This window comes from Macrobrachium rosenbergii, chromosome 45, assembly GCF_040412425.1.
Source record: "Macrobrachium rosenbergii isolate ZJJX-2024 chromosome 45, ASM4041242v1, whole genome shotgun sequence".
NCBI lineage: Eukaryota > Metazoa > Arthropoda > Malacostraca > Decapoda > Palaemonidae > Macrobrachium > Macrobrachium rosenbergii.
In genome coordinates, this window is record NC_089785.1 from 25969785 (window position 1) to 25988270 (window position 18486).

The following is an 18486-nucleotide window of genomic DNA, read 5'->3' on the forward strand; positions in this document are numbered from 1 at the left end:
GGGATTAAAAACTGGCATTTTAACTGACATATAAGGTTATTTTTTTGTTTCTCTCAGAGAGGAAAGTCTGTTTATCTGCAAGGGATTAAAAACTGTCATTTTAACAGACACAGAAAAGAAGTGGTAATGTTTCTGTTGAGTTTTTTTCTGGTTCTCTCAGAGAGAAAAGTCTGTTTAACTGCAAGGGATTACCAAGTTTTTCCAGTTCTGTTTAAGGGAAATGCTGACTTAGGTTCCATTCCAGGTAGTACCATGTTTTTCCAGTTCTGTTTAAGGGAAATATTAACTTAGGTTTCATTCCAGGTAATATTTCCAGTTCTATTTAAGGGAAATATTAACTCAGGTTCCTTTCCAGGTAATATTTCCAGTTCTATTTAAGGGAAATATTAACTCAGGTTCTATTCCAGTCAGTTTTTCCTGTTCTATTTTAAGGTCTGTCACTTTTGCGGGTTGTAAACAATGTTTTTCTGAAGTCTCTTGACATTCACTCTTTTTTTACTAATGACATCAATAGATGTAGCTCATTTTAAATCTCTATAAACAAGTAAACAATGTCTCTTTTGTGTCCCCCCACAGACACAGCCATCCAACAGAGACCCATGGAAGCCCACGAGTGCCAGATGTACCTCTTCGTGACCCTCGGAGTAGCAGCCGTCTTCTGCGTGGCGTCCATAGTCTTCGTCATCGTGACCCTCTTCCGCAGCCGTTCCTCCCCCAAGAGGCACCAGAACCCCGTGGGGCACGTCCTCACCCGCCCGAATTCCCCTGAGACAGTTTCGTCCACGCCCTTCACTATGTCCTCCTCCGCTGCCTCCGTCTGTTCCAGTTCCTTGTCATCCTCAAAGGAGACGGCGGGTTCCAGCGTCACCGGCAAGAGTTCTTCTTCTTCTTCTTCTTCTTCTCCCTTGAGGAACTTCCCCGTGCCCCCGACAGTCCGCCAGAGGAAGCGCCAGGTGAACGCCGAGCTCCTGAACGTCTTCGAGAACGAGCGCCTCTTCCCCTACGGGACCTACTGCCCCGGGATGCTCAACTACTACGGGTACATGGTCGTCCCCCGGAGGTCCACGGCGTTGGAGACCTCGAGCGAGAAGAGATCCCTGAGGGCGATCAAGCGCGACCTTCGGAAGCAGCGCATAGACCGACTGGAGCAGCAGAAGAAGGAGGACCAGAGCCTCTGCCGGTGCTCGGAGGGCATCAGCACTAGCACCAGCAGCAGTAGTCCTCATCCTAGTACTACTAATACTGCTACGTGTTCTTCCTCTTCTTCTGCTTCTTCTTCTTCTTCTTGCGCCGAAGAGGCAGAGACTACTGCTGCGTCCTCACAGGGCCACTGTAACAAGCACAAGTCGGTTATCCACGTCCCTGGGTGTCAGCCGTCCCCGAGTTGTCCGAAGCCTATGCCGAGAATGAAGAAAGAGGAACAGGAGGAAAATATATATAGCGAAATATACTTAGAAAGTCACCCTACGATGGTCTGAAGAAGAAGAAGTAGTGGTAGACATAGGCCTATAGTACTACAGTAGGTTTGTAGCAGATTGCTGACATGTGCCATTTCATCTTATTAAAAAGTTCAAGTACGGTTGTAAGTCTAAATGTCGGGTATTACTCCTATATTATTATTATTATTGTATTATTATTATTATTATAACTCGTTTTTATCATTATTATTATTATTATTTTGTGTAAATAGGTTTTCTGATGAAGCACACACATCTTTTTTGGGTTCATTTTCTCCAAACATTTTCGAAAGGTTGTGTAGATATCACACTTCCAAACGTTCTAACCTCATAATTATATAATATATATATATATATATATATATATATATATATATATATATATATATATATATATATATATATAAATCGATTAAAAGCTTAAACAAAAAACAGTCTAGGCAAGTAAGCCTAGCTAGACGCATCGCTGATTCAGAATCGAATCTCTCAGAACAACCCTTTTCAGTGACGTCACCGGGTATCTCGTGACGTCACCACCTGAACCGTGAGCTGTGTATATCCCGAGGGGCATGAAATGTAACAATAGCAAGGGCATAAAGGTAATATTGTAGATAATTAAAGGCATTAACTTAGCTTAAACAGTCCACTACTACAAGATTTATTTTTCTGCACTGTTATTCAGTGTTGTTACTTTGTGTTCCTACATTCTCAATTATTTTTCATTCTGTTACTTTCTTCTTATCTTTTTTTTCTTTTGTGTTGTCATTGGTTATTTCTGCAAGTTTCCTCGTTATTATTCTGTCTCTCTTTAATCTTATTGTTTATTGCATCGTTTACACAAATGCAAGGAAACAGTAGGGTGTCAGATGTTGGGTAATTTAATGTCTACAGACAAGATTCCCTGTCAATATGTCATCTTGATTTGATTTCAAGTGAACCCTTTTTGTAAACTTTATTTTCGTCGACGTGTCTTCATTTTATAGATACAGATCTAAAGATTATTTAATACAAATCCCTTCAGCAGTTATTTCCAAGTTAAATTTCTATACGTTCTCTGTAAAAACTTCGATTGAAGCTTTTGTGCACAGTTCCCCAGAGGTACTGGTGGCAATTATTAGAAATATCTCGTGTTTTCTCTGTCATGGAATGTTTATAAATGCTATTTTAGTTAAATTTTTGCTAAATAAAGCAGTGAAGACAATAGTAGTCACACAGGCAACATCTCCAATGCAAAGTCTAGGAACATAGGCCTACATGTAAGCTCTCAGGCCACAGATGGTCTGCGTTTGCAAACAATGCTCTCTCTCTCTTCCACTTAGGCCTAAACTCCTTGAAACTCTCATGAAAACTACACCGAATCTTCCTTAAGAGTCCACTTATTTTTTTTTAATGGCAGAAATAGCCAATGAACTGGGCATGAAATATGTTAAGTAACTATATAACATGTTCTTTATCCTCGTGAACAGACTTTATTTTCTATTCTGCCCTAAAATGGAAAACTGCAGTATCAGCAGAATTTTCGAAATTGAGATATGCCACCTATTAGGCTCGTGAAACACTAATACACAAGTTACTGCAGTTTCAGAGTGATTCTTCAGTGCTTTCCACGAGTATTTAGGGGGTCCCATTTGCAGTATCTGCAAAATCAGTAGTAAGGCAAGGGTAAACTGCAGTATCTACCATTCTTCTCAGTTTTGTATTTTTGCAGATACTGCAGTCTTCCATTTTAGGGCGGAATTATTATAAGCAGGCATAAGATTGTACATAGATAGGTTACAGATTTGCTTTAGACTTTAGATCTCTCTGTCTGTCACTGCAAAGATAGACAGTAAGTGTTGCTGTTTCTATGTATAGTTCTCCTATTATTTATTGTAGGCTACAATTACTGTATCGTACAATTTTGTAATTGAGTTTTTTCTACTTTAAATTTCAATAAAGGTATCATCAGTTGTATTAATTTTTCATTGGCCTACGAGGGCAGTGAGAGAGAATATATATGTATTTTTTTATTTTTTACCATTACAGTAGGCCATGTATTCAACGCCTCTATGTAGTATGTAAATATGTAAGTTCGGAATGAACAGTTTATACAAGAAAACTATGTATGAGCTGTACCAGGCATATGGACTAAATGACAGTCAATAGGAGGGCGTTTGAAAATAAAACGGGAATGATGATAAATCACAAAAACGAACATAAAAAAGCTCTCTTAAGTCTATTTTGGAGGGCCGTTACAAAGCCTATACCCTTTAAAAAACTATTTATAAACAATAGCCTCTGAAAATATACAGGGATGTTGATGGTGGATCACTAAAACAAAACAAAACGCAAAAAAAAAACTTTCTAGGCAATCAGGAGGAGCCATTACAGAGGCTATACCCTACAAGCAAACTCGATATAAACTATAGCTGAGGAATTAGGTGTACCCACTATATGAACCAGAATAAAACATGATTATTAATAATAAAAAAAAAACAAAAGGCTATCTAAAGCCATACGAGAGAGAGAGAGAGCCGTTACAGAGCCTATTCCCCACAAGCAAACTCGTTATAAACTGTAGTTGAGAATTAGCTGTACTCACCAGATGAACCAAAATAAAACATGAATATTAATAATAAATAAAAAAAACGAACAAAACAAAAAGCTATCTAAAGCCAAGAGAGAGAGAGAGAGAGAGAGAGAGAGAGAGAGAGAGAGAGAGAGAGAGAGAGAGAGAGCCGTTACAAAGCCTTTACCATAACAGACCAGGACTCCCATTCAGCCCAAGAAGAAGAAGAAGAGGACCATCAATATTGTTGTTTTGAAGTTTTGACAGGACACTTCCGAGACTTATTTAAGCCTTTATTTAGTGTATTTATGCAAATAAGTGAACGTTTTGAAGTGATTCGGACGTGAAGTGACTTTGGTAAGTTATGGCTGATGATTTGTACCCTTGCATTAAGTAGTAATTGCTATTAAATGGCGTTAAATATGAATAGTCTCGTGTTGGGGTTACTTAATAGCAATGACTATTTCTAACGTAGCCACGTGGTTTTTTTTTGTTGGGGGGAGCGGTAACCAGATTGTTTAGGTTATTTTACAATATAATATTATAATATATTGTAATATGTTTGATAATAGAATTTAGACCGTAAATGAATACTATATATGCTATATATATACTATATTAACCTGTAATTAGCATCAGAACTAATATATTTTTGTATGCTGGGCATCCTGGGGATTGTTATGGGGGGCTCTTGGTAAAAAATGGAGTTTCCTTCACCGGGGGGTCTGGTCTCAGTAACCCTGCTAGGTTAGGTTAGGTTAGGGTACGTTAGGTTAGTATAGTTCGTTTTATAATAGGTTTCCTTAGCCTGACCTTTAACATATGGTTCCCTATGACTTGCGCATGCGCGGAACCATTCCGCAACAACAGCGTGGCAGTCCGGTCTTTCTGCGAGCGATTTCCCCCCACCTCAAAGCCCTGCGTTCCCAAAAGGGTCCCCACCCATGTTGGGTAGGTATGAGGTTGATAATAATTGACCACTTCAGCAACACTAAAAGTATAGGAAAAATCTCCGAGGCAATAATCCATCGTCTGTTTAGGTTACGTTTCTACGTTCATCCCCTAGGGCCTGGTACTGAACACAGCGAGGGGTCACAACTTACTTGCGAGGGGCGTGCGTCTAAGGAAAGAGCGAAGCCCTCCTGGCCAGGTTAGAGCACAGTCTGAGGTTAGGTTAGGTAAAGGTAAGTCTGGTTAGGTCATATTCCATCTGAAATGCCTACTATAGTAGCCTTGACCCCTCTCTCTGCATTCAGGACTGAAATGACACCATCAGACGCACAAAAGTGCAATGATATAGACCTTACCATACGTGATGGTTCTGCTTATCAAGCGCTCTGGATACTGAATACCTTACATGCCGTTTTATGCTGTCAGGTGGAGAGATTCTGTTCTACAGGTCGTATTCTGTATCATTAATTTTACACTTTCTCTTTTTGGCTCAGGTTTATCCACAAACAACACGCACAAAAGTGCAATGATATAGACCTTACCATACGTGATGGTTCTGCTTATCAAGCGCTCTGGCCACTGAATACCTTACGTGCCCTTTTATGCTGTCAGTTGGAGAGATTCTGTTCTACAGGTCGAATTCTGTATCGTTAATTTTACACTTTCTCTTTCTGGCTCAGGTTTATCCACACAAGATCAACAACAACAGACCTTGCTGTAATCTGTGTGACCAGCTACTAGCAACCCGCCTGACTTTGGTTTGTGTAAAATGTGCAATTTTACAAGATCGGGCCATAAAAAACTGATAATTGGCCCTAACCTGAAGATACTGGTGAATTTAATAAGTGCTTGTCGCATCCCTTGCCCTCAGGAAGGCCTAGTCTTGAAGTATTGTGACTTCAGTGTAGATTGGATACCTTGTGACATGCCCTGTGTGCGCCGGATACCCGAGGAGGTCTCGTGGGATTGGACGTCAAATACCCCTTCAATGAAGCAACAAATGGGGTGTGAAAAGATGGAGTGCTCTCACGACTGGAGTGAAGGAAGGCTACAGAAAGTGGTCCAGTCATTGCAGACTGTAAGACCTCTGTGGAAGGAGGCCTTTGTTACCCCAGATTTTTTAAGGATGAAAAGAGAAAAATTGAAAAAGGTGGAATTGTAAGTATTAGTTTCAGCAGATCTCCGTTTTTGCATTCGGTTTTATAGAGCACGTAGAAGTTAGTTTTATTTTCTTTTTATCTTTCGCCCGTGCCAAAATATAACTCCTGTTCCTCCCACAGAGACTGGAAACTGCATCTTCATATCTGTTAGCTGGAGTACCAACGTCAAGGTCCACTTAAAGGAAGGAATTAAAGAGGCATTTGTGGAAGTAAATTGATAGGATACAAATTAAACAACATCCAGGTAGCAGCTGAAGATGAGAAACATCAAAATGTTTGCTTCGACGCTCAGCCACGAAGCAGCAGTGTGAAAGGGGCCTCTAAGCAAACCAGGAAGAATTTTAGCTCCAGTATGGCTAGAGGGCATCGCAGTAAATTGGTGTAACAAAAGTTATTGAGGTGAGATTGTGTCAAGTTATCGTGAAATATTCAAAGAATGTTAACCAACTTCTATAGACCTGAAAAATATGTACAGTATTTTGGCTATGGACGTGACTGAGTTATATTTCTCTGTAATTTATAGTTTTGTGCTTTATTATTTTTGCTTTTGTTATTGACAGTGCAAAGTAAAATGCTTTATATATGTGTAAGGTAAATTTGAATGGAGTGTAGAAGGTAGGAGACTCATATTAGTTTTCCCCATATAATTCCTTGTAAATTTTCTGAGATGGCTTTGTCTGTCCGTCCGCACTTTTTCTGTCCGCCCTCAGATCTTAAAAACTGCTGAGGCTAGAGGGCTGCAAATTGGTATGTTGATCATCCACCCTCCAGTCATCAGACATACCAATTTGCAGCCCTCTAGCCTCAGTAGTTTTTATTTTATTTAAGGTTAAAGTTAGCCAGAATTGTGCCTCTGGCAATGATATAGGACAGGCCACCACTGGACCGTGGTTACCGTTTCATGGGCCACGGCTCATATAGCATTATACCGAGACCACCAAAAGATAGACCTATTTTCGGTGGCCTTGATTGTAACTGTACAGAAAACTTTTTTACTTGTTATATTTTGATGTTAGAGGACACTTATGCATAAGATATTGTGTGAGGTAGACATATAAATCTCTTTTAATTAGAAGAGCATTAGTGTAATCTCTAAAGACTAATGTTGTTGTAGATATCTTTATTAAAGAATAGTATAATGGCCACAGAATTGCAGAGACTTACAGGCTGACTCAAAAAACTCATTCTTGAATGGAGGGTGGAGACTAAGAGAAGATTTCAATTTGCTTAACTCTGCCAGTGGTAGATATGGTAAAATGTGGCTGCTAAACTTGGCAGCAGTAACGGCAATCTACTCTTTGGCGATGTTATAAAAATATTTGCTTTATTTACAGGAATGTTTTGCTGCATGCTGAATAAAGTCAACGCTTTTATCGGCAATCAGAACTAACCCACGAGAGGCTGACCTTACTAGAATAACATTGGAGGTCTCAAGAATAGTTCTACAGGTCTGGAGTAGACATCAAGAAGGACTTAGAAGCTACAGGAATAGTTCTACAGGTCTGGAGTAGACATCAAGAAGGACTTAGAAGCTACAGGAATAGTTCTACAGGTATGGAGTAGACATCAAGAAGGACTTAGAAGCTACAGGAAGAGTTCTACAGGTCTGGAGTAGACATCAAGAAGGACTTAGAAGCTACAGGAATAGTTCTACAGGCCTGGAGTAGACATCAAGGACTTGGAGGCTACAGGAAGAACTCTACAGGTCTGCAGTAGACATCAAGAAGACTAAGTCAGCATTCTTAGTCTCAAGTCAAGAGACATAAAGCAATTGATAATCTAGGAAAAAATGTATGACCTGAGGTGAGCAGCGTACATTTTTTTCTGTATTAAAGATTGTACAGTTCATATAATAGCTTCTCTTGTGATTATGTATAGAGAATTAAAACAGTATGCCATGATCTTATTTTGGAAGGCTGTAAAGGATAGGATACCTACGCAGTTTTAGGAGATTAAGAAAAATGACCAGAAAAGAAGTGAGAAATAAAACACACAAAGTGCGCTTGTGTAATGATGGTTGGATTTATATCAAAATGAGTCTTTGATTGATTAAAAGGAAGGAACGGCCTTACCCATGTGCTTGGAAAGTCACAGAATGTTGAAATTAGTATTTGAAATTTTTATGTTACGAATATGCATCAAGAATAATGAAGAAATGTCTTTGTGAAACAGCAGTTTATGTAGATTGAAAGTGTTTTCAGCTGTAGTTGCAGTGAAATGTGCTGTTACCTTCAATTCTTTTAAATTCTACAACTAAACGTTATTTTTCTTTCAGGTTATCGACCTTTGTGTGAAATCAGCAGTCATGAATTGAAGTTCAGACATTTCCCCAGCCACACGAGCGTTCAATCTTGATTCATGAGAGGACCTACTGTCTCTGGTCATTGGAAGCACACCAGTTACGACATCCAGTACACCTTTACGCCTCACATCTCCACCACCTTAACTCCTCACTAATACAGTTCATTTTGACTCGTCTCCAGATTTATCATTATTATTATTATTATTATTATTATTATTCAGAAGATGAAACATAGGCCATTGACTTGAAATTCAAGCTTCCAAAGAATACGGTGTTCATAAGGAGAATAGTATTAGTGTTGTTTCATAATTTGTTTCGGGCATGTGCGAGTTGTTTGTTCAAATGCATGGTCCGTACACCCATCTCAATTTATAGACTAGTTCCATTCATAAATCACTTTTGGATTGGTTTAGCGAAGGTGTGAGAGATGTACATTTTCATGACAGACAAGTATATTGATGAGATACTGTACTTGTATGATTGCAATGTATGTTGGAGAGTTGAATACCTGTATGGCAGAAATTTATGTTGAGGCTTCAGAACCTTTTATAATTGAAAAGTATTTGAAAGGTGTGAGTTTAAAAGAATCATAGTATATAAGAATGTTGTTATTAGAATCTAATAATGTTCAAGAATGTTATATTAATTGCACTTCATGAAAAGTGTATTTGTTAAGTAATGTTGACTGATATTTTGTAACCGGCACAGATGTCAGGAAGTTTAATGTTGTCATGGGATTACATGGGATTATTTTTAGTAACTTAATGAGGATTTATTTAGAGTTTCTGTTACAGGAATGAGCTCCTGATAATTATAGATTTTCTGTATTGTAGCTTTGACATTTCAGTATTTTTATTCTCAAATTGTTTCACCAGACCAGTGAAGTATTTCCATACTTTTCCAAGGTTAACTAGAAGAATTTTCATTTTGGTATGAGAGGTTCACTCGAAAATAGACAAAGTTAAGGGATCTAGTAAGTTAATGCAAAGTGGTTAGGAAAAATAAAAACTCGATGTTTTACAGCAGGCTAGCAATACTGCTCATGTTGCATAATGTCTGAGATCCATACAGCTTTATTTCTTTTGAGATACAAATAATTATTTTTGTAGCATTCCAGAAAACAGCTTCCTGGCAGTCTGTGCATTGCTTGGCATTTTTATATTATGTTTAAGAGTGTGAGTCAGGTTATTAGGGCAATTTTAACAGGCAGAACACATTCTGATTTTCAAAAAAGAGTGCTTCAGAGTGTTTTTGATAAATGAATTTAGAGTTTTTCATTTTAATTTTAGAATTTGCTCATGAGAAACCAGGCCTCATTTTAAGAAAGCTGGATATAATTGTCATGTATATTTGCTATGTTATTACTCGACACCAGAAAGGTGAGACCTTTTTCTTAAGATTTCAGAATTTAAAACTTGTGTTCATGTGTTCTTGAGAACACACGAAAGAAGATTCGTTTCACAAAAGCCAGAATTTCAAATTTCAATCCTCATATTGTTGTGTTTTCCAGTTACAACTTAATGATAATTTAGCCTGTCAGATTTATAATCATCTAGACTTTCAGATTTTGCCTGAAATGTTTCTTTTAAGTAAAAGGTTAGATATTTGTTCATGAGTTAATTTAATGGGACCAAGAAGGCACATCGCTTGGCTTGTAAGGCTCGCCTGGTTAGGAAAAAGTTGAAATATTTAGAACAGTACTGTTGTTGGCTTGTGGACATTAGTGTTTCAGTTAATTATGTGAATTTCTCTCGCCTGCGTTGAGGAAAAGATTGGGCAAGTTGGAAAACGTGTGTGTATGTAATGTGTGTGTTTGTCACTGGTATGTATGTATTTGTGTTAACTCATTAATTGAACTTCATTCACCATGAGTTAGGAAAATGTTGAACAAGTTGTGGGAGCATGTACCTGTTAGTTTTTTCACTCATTTATATTTAGGAAAAGATCGAACAAGCTGAAAGATCGTGTGTGTTTGTGTGTACATGTAAGTGTATGTGTGGTTTTGTTAACGTACTAATTGAATTTAATTCACCTTGAGATAGGAAAACGTTGAACAAAGTTAGAAGAGTTTGCAGTGCATGTGTTTGTTTAGTGTTTCAAGTGGATTTCGCTAAAGCCACTTGGATTAATGTAATGCCTATAGGCTTAATCCATTTAAAACTACTTAAAAAAGTCAGTTTAAGACAACTCATTCTCCACCAGGCTTTGGAGAAAAGTGTCTACTCTTAAAAATCAAATGTGTTGTGTCTGTTATACTCCAGGTAGGGTTTAGTATAATGATTCATTGCAGCAGTGGCCAAATTAAAATTTCATCAGAAAAGTAATTTTTGCTTCACTTATTGTAAGCTTGGAAAAAGGTTCATACTTTTTAAGCATAAAATCCACTTATTAAAGATATTGTTTATACTTGTTCAGCATTGGTGGCCCTGTGTAGTTGTAAATTTAACTAAATATGTTTTTGCGTTTTCTGTAAATAGTTTTATGCTTTGTGACTTTGAAGGAGAAGAGGTTGAAAGGGCTTGTAAAAAAATTTCAAAAATTAATTCAGGCTATAGAACCCTCAATTTTAAATCTGAAATTTGGTGTAATTTTTAAAGTTTGGTAATACATTTCCACCTAAAATGGTTGATTGCAAACAGAAATTTTGCATTTATTGATAGTTTTAAAGTACAAATTTTATATATTTATCTGAATTTTATTGTGTGAGTACTCAAATTTTATTGATTTTAAAAATGTTTAACTCAGTTTGGTGAAATTACTTGCAGTTTAAATTTATATGAGTGATTAAATACCAGCATATAAAAATGTAATTAACATTAAATTAATTTGGCCACTCCTGCTGTAGGACACATAATTTTAAAGTCATATACATTGTATATAATCATATTTCAGTCATGTACTGTAACTTGATCTTTGTAAAAGAGAGCTTTCTTTTGTGTAGAATCAGTTTCCTGTGGCATGAGTCTGGATACGTTATAACCATTTTACATTTGTAGGTTTGAGTGAGGGTTAAAATGTCGTCGGAAAAACTCCCCAACTTGTTTTCTGTTTAAAATTTATCGGGGAAAAACCAACTTGTTTTCTGTTTAAAGTTACCAGGGAAAAGTCACCTTTGTTTTTTGTTTAAAAATTATCAGGGAAAACTCTAGTTTGTTTTCTGTTTAAAAGTTATCGGGGAAAACTCACCTTTGTTTTCTTTTCGAAAGTTAGCTGGGAAAACTCTAGTTTGTTTTCTGTTTAAAAGTTAGCAGTGGAAACTCACCCTTGTTTCTATTTGAAAGTCAGCAGGGAAAACTTTACCTTTTTCTATTTAGAAGTTATCAGAGAAACTCAACTTTGTTTTCTGTTTAAAATTTATCTGGGAAAACTAGTTTGTTTTCTGCCTAACAGTTATCACCTTAGTTTCTGTTAAAAAGTTAGCTGGGAAAACTTGACCTATTTTCTGTTTTAAAAGTTATCAATGAAAGCTTGCTATATTGGTTGAGGGACGAAAAATCATTGTGATATTAATTTTCGTAACTTCCACATGGGAATGTTGTCGGATACTCTGCAGCTTGGGAAATGATTACTAAAATTTAGCACTATCTTTTGCCATACATTTTCAGATACAGGGTTACTCATAAATTTCAACACTACAGTAATACAGGGTTAAACATAATCCAGGCTTATGTCTAAGGGAAATATATTTGCAATCTTTGATGTAACTCTTGTATCGAATCTTAAGATGAAGTTCTCTTCCAGGTGTAGTCGTTGTAAAACTGGAAAGATTTCTGAATAAAGGCATGTGCCTACACCCCAAGGGGCTGGCCTCAGAGGACTGACTGGTTGGCGCCAGTGAGCAGCCCCCTGCTGCCCTGCTATCGGAGAAGCTTATGGAAACCGTAAATGATCTTGGGGCGACTCCTGTGACGAGTATGAGTTGTGCCTCTCTTTACTTCATGAGGGAACAGTTTGGTGTATGACGACTGTATTTGGTTCCTCAATGCCATTTTTGTCTCTTGGACGACTTCCTGTTGGTTAATGTTCATTGAAATGGATATTAAAAACAACTTCATAATATGATCTAAAGGTCATTGTAGATTAAGACTGTGCTGTTGAACTTTTTTCTTATTTGTAGAGTTTATTTTACTGAGCAGGACTTAATTCTCAAAGGTTTTTTGGAGAGTGTCGCAAGACCAAAGTCGATTTTGGGCACAGACTTGAGAGGAATATCGAATCTCAGATATATAACTTAGCCAAGTCAGATTTTTCCGGTTCCATTTTAACTAACTTCGAAGAAAGTTACCTTGCAATGTTGACTCTTGAGGAAGTAAAGACCGAAATTAAGTTTCTCAGGAAATCTTTCAGTTACTTAAGACCATCTTAGACACCGTAGTTGATAATTTTGTCACAATATTGGCTGTTAAAAATTTCCTCCCAACTAACAATGTGGCTAACGTAGGATTACAAGGAAATTGTTGGGTATAAGACCAGTGTTTGGTTATTTTATAATGAAGCTGAACCGCTTTCTTTTCCATGAGATGTTTCATTGGTGTAGCTCAATTTTACTGTGTATCTCCCATAATGCAGTGCATAATCTCGATGCAGAGTCTGGTTTATGAAAACGGAATCTTGAGAACGCACTGTGATTATCCGTAGGTTCACTACACTGCTTTGAGAATAAAAGCTACTTGTATAAACAGAATGCTTCTATTTTGAAGACATCTAATTCACCAAAATACGTCTTGAATTTGTACTGTCATTGTTATGCAGACTTTTCTATGTATTTTCACAAAGTGTATAAATTACCAGCAAAACATTTCCCTTAATTTTCATGTAGATATATCTCATTTTGTATGGTCTGAAAATGAGCAGTTTGTAGTGTTTGCTCAACTTAACGCAAATGTGGAGATGCAGTATTGCTTTTTGTGATTATGCAATATTTGATGTGAAATATGGTTGTATCGCTGTATCGGAACGAACACTGTAAAGCCAAAAAGAATGTGATTTTGAAATGTATTAACTGTAAGGTGTATTTAGTTTATAGCTGATACATGTCACACTAGTATATGGAAGGTTACAAATGGGTAAAGTTCTCCTGGGCCTTGCAAGGGTCATAGGACCGGTGCTGAACTCCGGTTTCTTAGGCTGACAGCCATTCGGGGAGAAGTCCCATTGCCTAAGACATGTGGCCAATGTATCGCTAGGCCCACTGTTTAACCCCCCAGCCTGCAGGCTGGTACCTGTTTTCTTACTAACCTTCTCGAGTCTTCAAACCTCTAGGTTGGCAGGCCAGCAGGTTTATACAATGGCGCCATCCCCAAGCCACCAGCGAGCAGCGGGATTTGAAACCCGTTCCTCTCGATTGGTCGGTGGGAACCTTACCACTGTACCACCAAGGCAACAATGTGTATGGAAGCGTTTTGTGTGTTTTTGTTTAAATCTTCAGACTCTTAAAAACTTTTTTAGAAGGGGACCAGTGTAATTCGATATATGTCTGAGGTTTCTGGGCAAGTTACGCTTCTCGATATGGGTAATTGAGTGAAGAAAAACTTAGAGGCTAATGGTTGTCTGCTCATCTGCATTAAAAGAGTGGGCGAATGACAGATGATTTTAAAGCAGATTCGTGCTATTGTCAGCACTGTTTTCTAAGTGTTCATTAATGGAAATACTCATAGATGTCGCAATTCTTATGGAGTTTTTTTTCACATGCATATTGGCACTTGTGAAAGCTTTGGTCCGTCTAAGTGTTGTGTCCTTAGATCTGTAATCGCTGTTGAATTTATTGATCATAGGAAATGGGTGCACTTTGTTCCTCTGTCTTCAGTGGTAGCTGTCTCATGCCTCCTTGTTTCAGGTGATGCCTTTTTTGTGAATTGCCACACTCAAAGTCAGCTCTAGTGACTAGTTAGAGAGAATTTCAGCCACTGTGTCAGCTGAATGCCTCTGTTATCTGTGATATTCTGACTTGAAGTGTTTTGGCTTTTCTGTTCTATGTCTGGTTTATGAAAGCTGACTTGTGGAAGATTTAGGTGATGCTTGGTCGTGTCAAAAAGATTTTCGAAGTGTACAGTGGAATCCGGCTAGCATAGCAGTGCATTTTTACGCTGGGATTAAAGAATTGACGCTTCAGATTTTCCTCCTAAGCAGAGGCGAATTAGCGTGACGCATCCCAGCCATTGTAAAAGAATTAGCTAATTAACAGAAGTGTACAGTTACTGACACAGTGTGTCAGATGTATAATAGTCACAGCTTCCAAACATGCTAGACTTATAATGCAAGAAAGTCCTTTATTACTCAATTTGAATAACTAGGTTAGTTATGGAAATAATTTCCAAGAGTGTTCAGTTGAATTTGTACTTTACTTCACAGTAAATAACCCGTATTGTATTTGGCTGCGGAAGCCATTTTTGATTAATTGTTGTCTACATTGATCCTTGGAAGGAACACTTTTCGTTCAGTTCCACATAATAATTGAAATTGATAGTTTCTCCTGCAGTGTAGCAGAATAACTGATACTCATTTACTATTTTTCAGTTATTTATTTGTTTTGCATGTAAAAATTCCTTGTCAGGAAAATTTATTTCAGCAATGAATCACTTTTTTGTGATTCTGCAATTTGTTTTTAATCTGTGGTATCCAAAAAGAGATGGTCATTGTCTTCAGCTGTACTGAAGGCATGTGGAATCTCTCTCTCTCTCTCTCTCTCTCTCTCTCTCTCTCTCTCTCTCTCTCTCTCTCTCTCTCTCTCTCTCTCTCTCTCTCTCTCTCTCTCTCTCTCTTTGTGGTGTGTTCTCTCCATAAAATGAGGGAAGTGTTACTTCACAATCTTGAGCTTCTCCATCAAGAAGAGCTCAATTCCTTTGTACCTGTAACAGGATCTTCATCTCCCCATCTGCTGGCAGTGTTCGTGCCCATCCTTACGTCACGTAAGTTCCGAGGTATCTGCCTTTGCTGGTGTCCGTCTTTTGTTTCCTCAGGTCACCAAAATGTTCTTAATCTTAATTGTGTTTGATCCAGGGTGACCCACCTTGATCATTGTTTTGGGAGAGTTATTCTTGGACTTCAATACCTGGCTTGTGGGTGTCATTCTTATTTTTAACTGACTGTAGTCAGTACTTTGTTATGTAAATGATTCTAGCTTGGATCATTTTTGTGACTGAATGACACTGTTTGTTGTTAGATTAACAGGTCTTGTGGGTTCTTGCTTCTAGAATGCCCCATGTATAGTATGTCGAATTTTTATTCTTACACATATTCGGGTTGCTATTGAATTCAAGAGGTGGTGGGTAGCCTTGATTACAACTGCCCCATCCAGTGCTCAGTTATTTAGCAGTTTTTTGCCAAGAATTCGTGTCAAGATTTGTAGACGGAATTAAGTTTCAAGGCTTATGTGATATGAAAAGTCTTTCCCTCATTTTTTAGCAAACTAGCTCAAGTTGTGGAAAGATGTGATGACACCTGACATGTCTTAATGTTCAGGAACCAGTAAGGTTGGAGGAGAATCTTTAGAGAAAACTGGTCAGATTATGCTAAGGTGATTCATTCTGTCAGTGCCAATCCACTCTAGCTAAGGTTTGGCACTATGATGGAAGTCTGATAGAAGGACATTGGTCATTATATGTTAGTTTATAAGGAAATGGAATGTTCTCTTTGCAAAGCTTTGGTGCAAATAATTTTGTTGCTTGGTCGCAGCAGATTTAGAGGAAGGGTAAAACACGCGCTGGAAAAAGGTCTTACTTGGCTGAATCATAGCCTTTGTTGGCTTGCACTGAGGTCTTTATTTTACGGTTGCAGAAATGCCCCAGTCATTAACTGTCTTGGAGTTCATTGCTCTTAAGTTTGGAGGAAGGTATGTTGGCTTGCCCTTCATTGAATTTCTTTTAACTGCTTGTCACAAGTAGCTGTGTAGCATTAGTTTGTAATTTGTAACAAGTAGGATTTTGATACTAACATTTGAGTGTACTTTGACCTTTGAGGTTAGTTTCATTATTTCCTCGGATTTTACTGTGACTAAGAATCTATCTTGCAATTACCGACTGTATTTTGGCATTCATTTGCCTTAGCTTTTAGTTCTATATGCTAATTATTCTATGTTGTCTCTGGTTGCTGAGATGATTTGAAGTTTTCTGTAAAATAATTGCTGGTTGTATTTTCCCAGCTCTATGATAAATGAGTCCATTTATTGTTTTGGCAGTTTATTTTATCTTTATGTTGGGTAGAGGTTCCATCTGACGGTTGCTTAAGTCTTTTAATCACCTGATTCTTTTCTGTAACAGGTAGTGGTTACTAGCATCCAGCTCTTAGTTATATGTCCTTTACTTATATCTGCACTTGTTCTCAATTATGTGGTGTTTGGTACAGTTGACTGGTACGGAAAGTTATCCCCTTCAAATCTGTACCATTTCTTGAGATTAGTCTGCAAGTATCTGGGATATCAAGCATTCCAACCCTTCTCCAGATGATGCCAGTTGATGCTGGTCATGAAACTTACTATCAAACGATGAGATCCCATGATGCATCAGTGCTTTGCTCCTGTTTAGTGTATTTCTAATGCCTGTTTTGTGGGCTGTGGCATGGAGGTTGGTGTCTGCCTGCAACAAAGGCAGTGTAGTACCCATTGACATTGCAGTAATTGTCCTCATAGCCATGTTTTGCCTTGTTTCTAGAGAAGTAGAGATAACCCTTTCATAAATTGTCTGCGAGTGCTGTGCTGATTTTAATTTGGACGAAGGATTTAGCTCTCAGTACAATGCAGAGCTGTTAAACTGTAACAACTTGTACTAAATTGGGCTCATTCCTTGTTGAAAGTATAGGACTAGTCCTTGTGATAGCTAGTACTAAATTGCGCTCATGCCTTGTTGCATGTACAATACTAGTATGACATTCTTGTATTGTTAACAATAGGACTTTAGTGTTTGCTGCTACACAATTGAATGTACTTTTGGCTACAAGATTAGTTTCCCTATCTCCGTCCGGTTTGGTTGAGAATCCAGCTTATGTTCACTGTCTCGGTTTAAGCGTTAATTGCCCGTGTCGTGTAAGGTGGTTACTGTATGTTGTTTCATGCTATGATCAGGAAGACTTGACCCTCCCTTTAAAGTCATTGAGGCTTATTGTCTCCCTACCTAATGATAAATGGTCCCTCTGCTGTCCCAACAAGTATTCGATACGTTTGTTGGTTGGTGGCTCTCTCTGACAGCTTCCACATCTCTCCATTGCATTAATGTTCTGATCAACAGATCCTTTTGCGTCCAGCAACTAGCCTCTCGGTCTGACCCCTATATTTGTAGGAAGAAATCCTTGACTTTATTTGCTGGTTGGAGTGTGGTATAGTTGACAACTGTTGGGAGTTGTACCTTGCTGTTCAACCCCACACCAGCTGATACGTTTGTTAAGTACTTCAAGTTGGTTGATACAGACTTCAGCCTTGTGGTAAACTGAATGGTTCCTGGCTCCCTTCAATAGCCAGGTCATATTTACTTTAGTACAGGTATTTGTCATGGCAATTCTGTCAACCAGAACATGGAGGTTGATGTCTGCTAGCAACAGGTGCAGATAAATCTCCATTTACATTCCAGTGAATTTGCATTCCAGTGAATTTGTTGTTTTTGGGGAAGGCTGCTTGTAGCCTGATTTGATCGGTTGGAAATTGAGCAGCATATTTCACTAGGGACCTTGTTTCTTATACCGGACATGAAAGATCTGCTGTGCACAGTGTGTCATCTTTGTAGAGTGGTGTGATGCATTGAATAGCATTTGATCTGCTCTCTTTATGTAAGGTATTTCACTTTGTCCTATATGCCTGCTTGGAGTTTGTTGGTATAACAAGATCGACAGTGTTTTCTAACTCTTCTGGGGAGACACTACATGGAAGTACTCTGGCTGATAGACGCATATGACAGCCATTGCTATGACTTCCTGATATTGTTGATTTTAAAACCTTGCATGTAAGGTTTTATTTCTGCCAATGAGAGTCAAGGCTCTTGGCATTTTAACTCCTGGTTTCTGAGGGTCTTTGCAGACAACTGCTGTATCAGTTGGAAATAGGAAGATCTTAATTTCTGAGAAGTTGAGAGTTAGTCGATG

At 38.1% G+C, this 18486-nt stretch overlaps 1 protein-coding gene and 1 long non-coding RNA gene across 3 annotated transcripts in view; both read left to right on the plus strand.

The window, feature by feature from the left end:
- LOC136829815 (uncharacterized) overlaps positions 1-3408 on the plus strand; it is a 61766-nt gene extending 58358 nt beyond the window's left edge. For both annotated transcript variants that reach the window (XM_067088767.1, XM_067088768.1), the window contains exon 13: positions 577-3408. In XM_067088767.1, the coding sequence (XP_066944868.1) occupies positions 577-1478 (902 nt within the window). In that variant the 3' untranslated portion in view covers positions 1479-3408. The remainder of the gene's footprint in view (positions 1-576) is intronic.
- An 825-nt stretch (positions 3409-4233) lies between these two features.
- Positions 4234-14633, plus strand: LOC136829816 (uncharacterized). Its single transcript, XR_010850498.1, has 5 exons — positions 4234-4362; positions 5637-6114; positions 6237-6515; positions 7451-7919; positions 8392-14633. It is a non-coding gene; the product is annotated as an uncharacterized lncRNA (long non-coding RNA).
- Positions 14634-18486: the final 3853 nt, after the last annotated feature.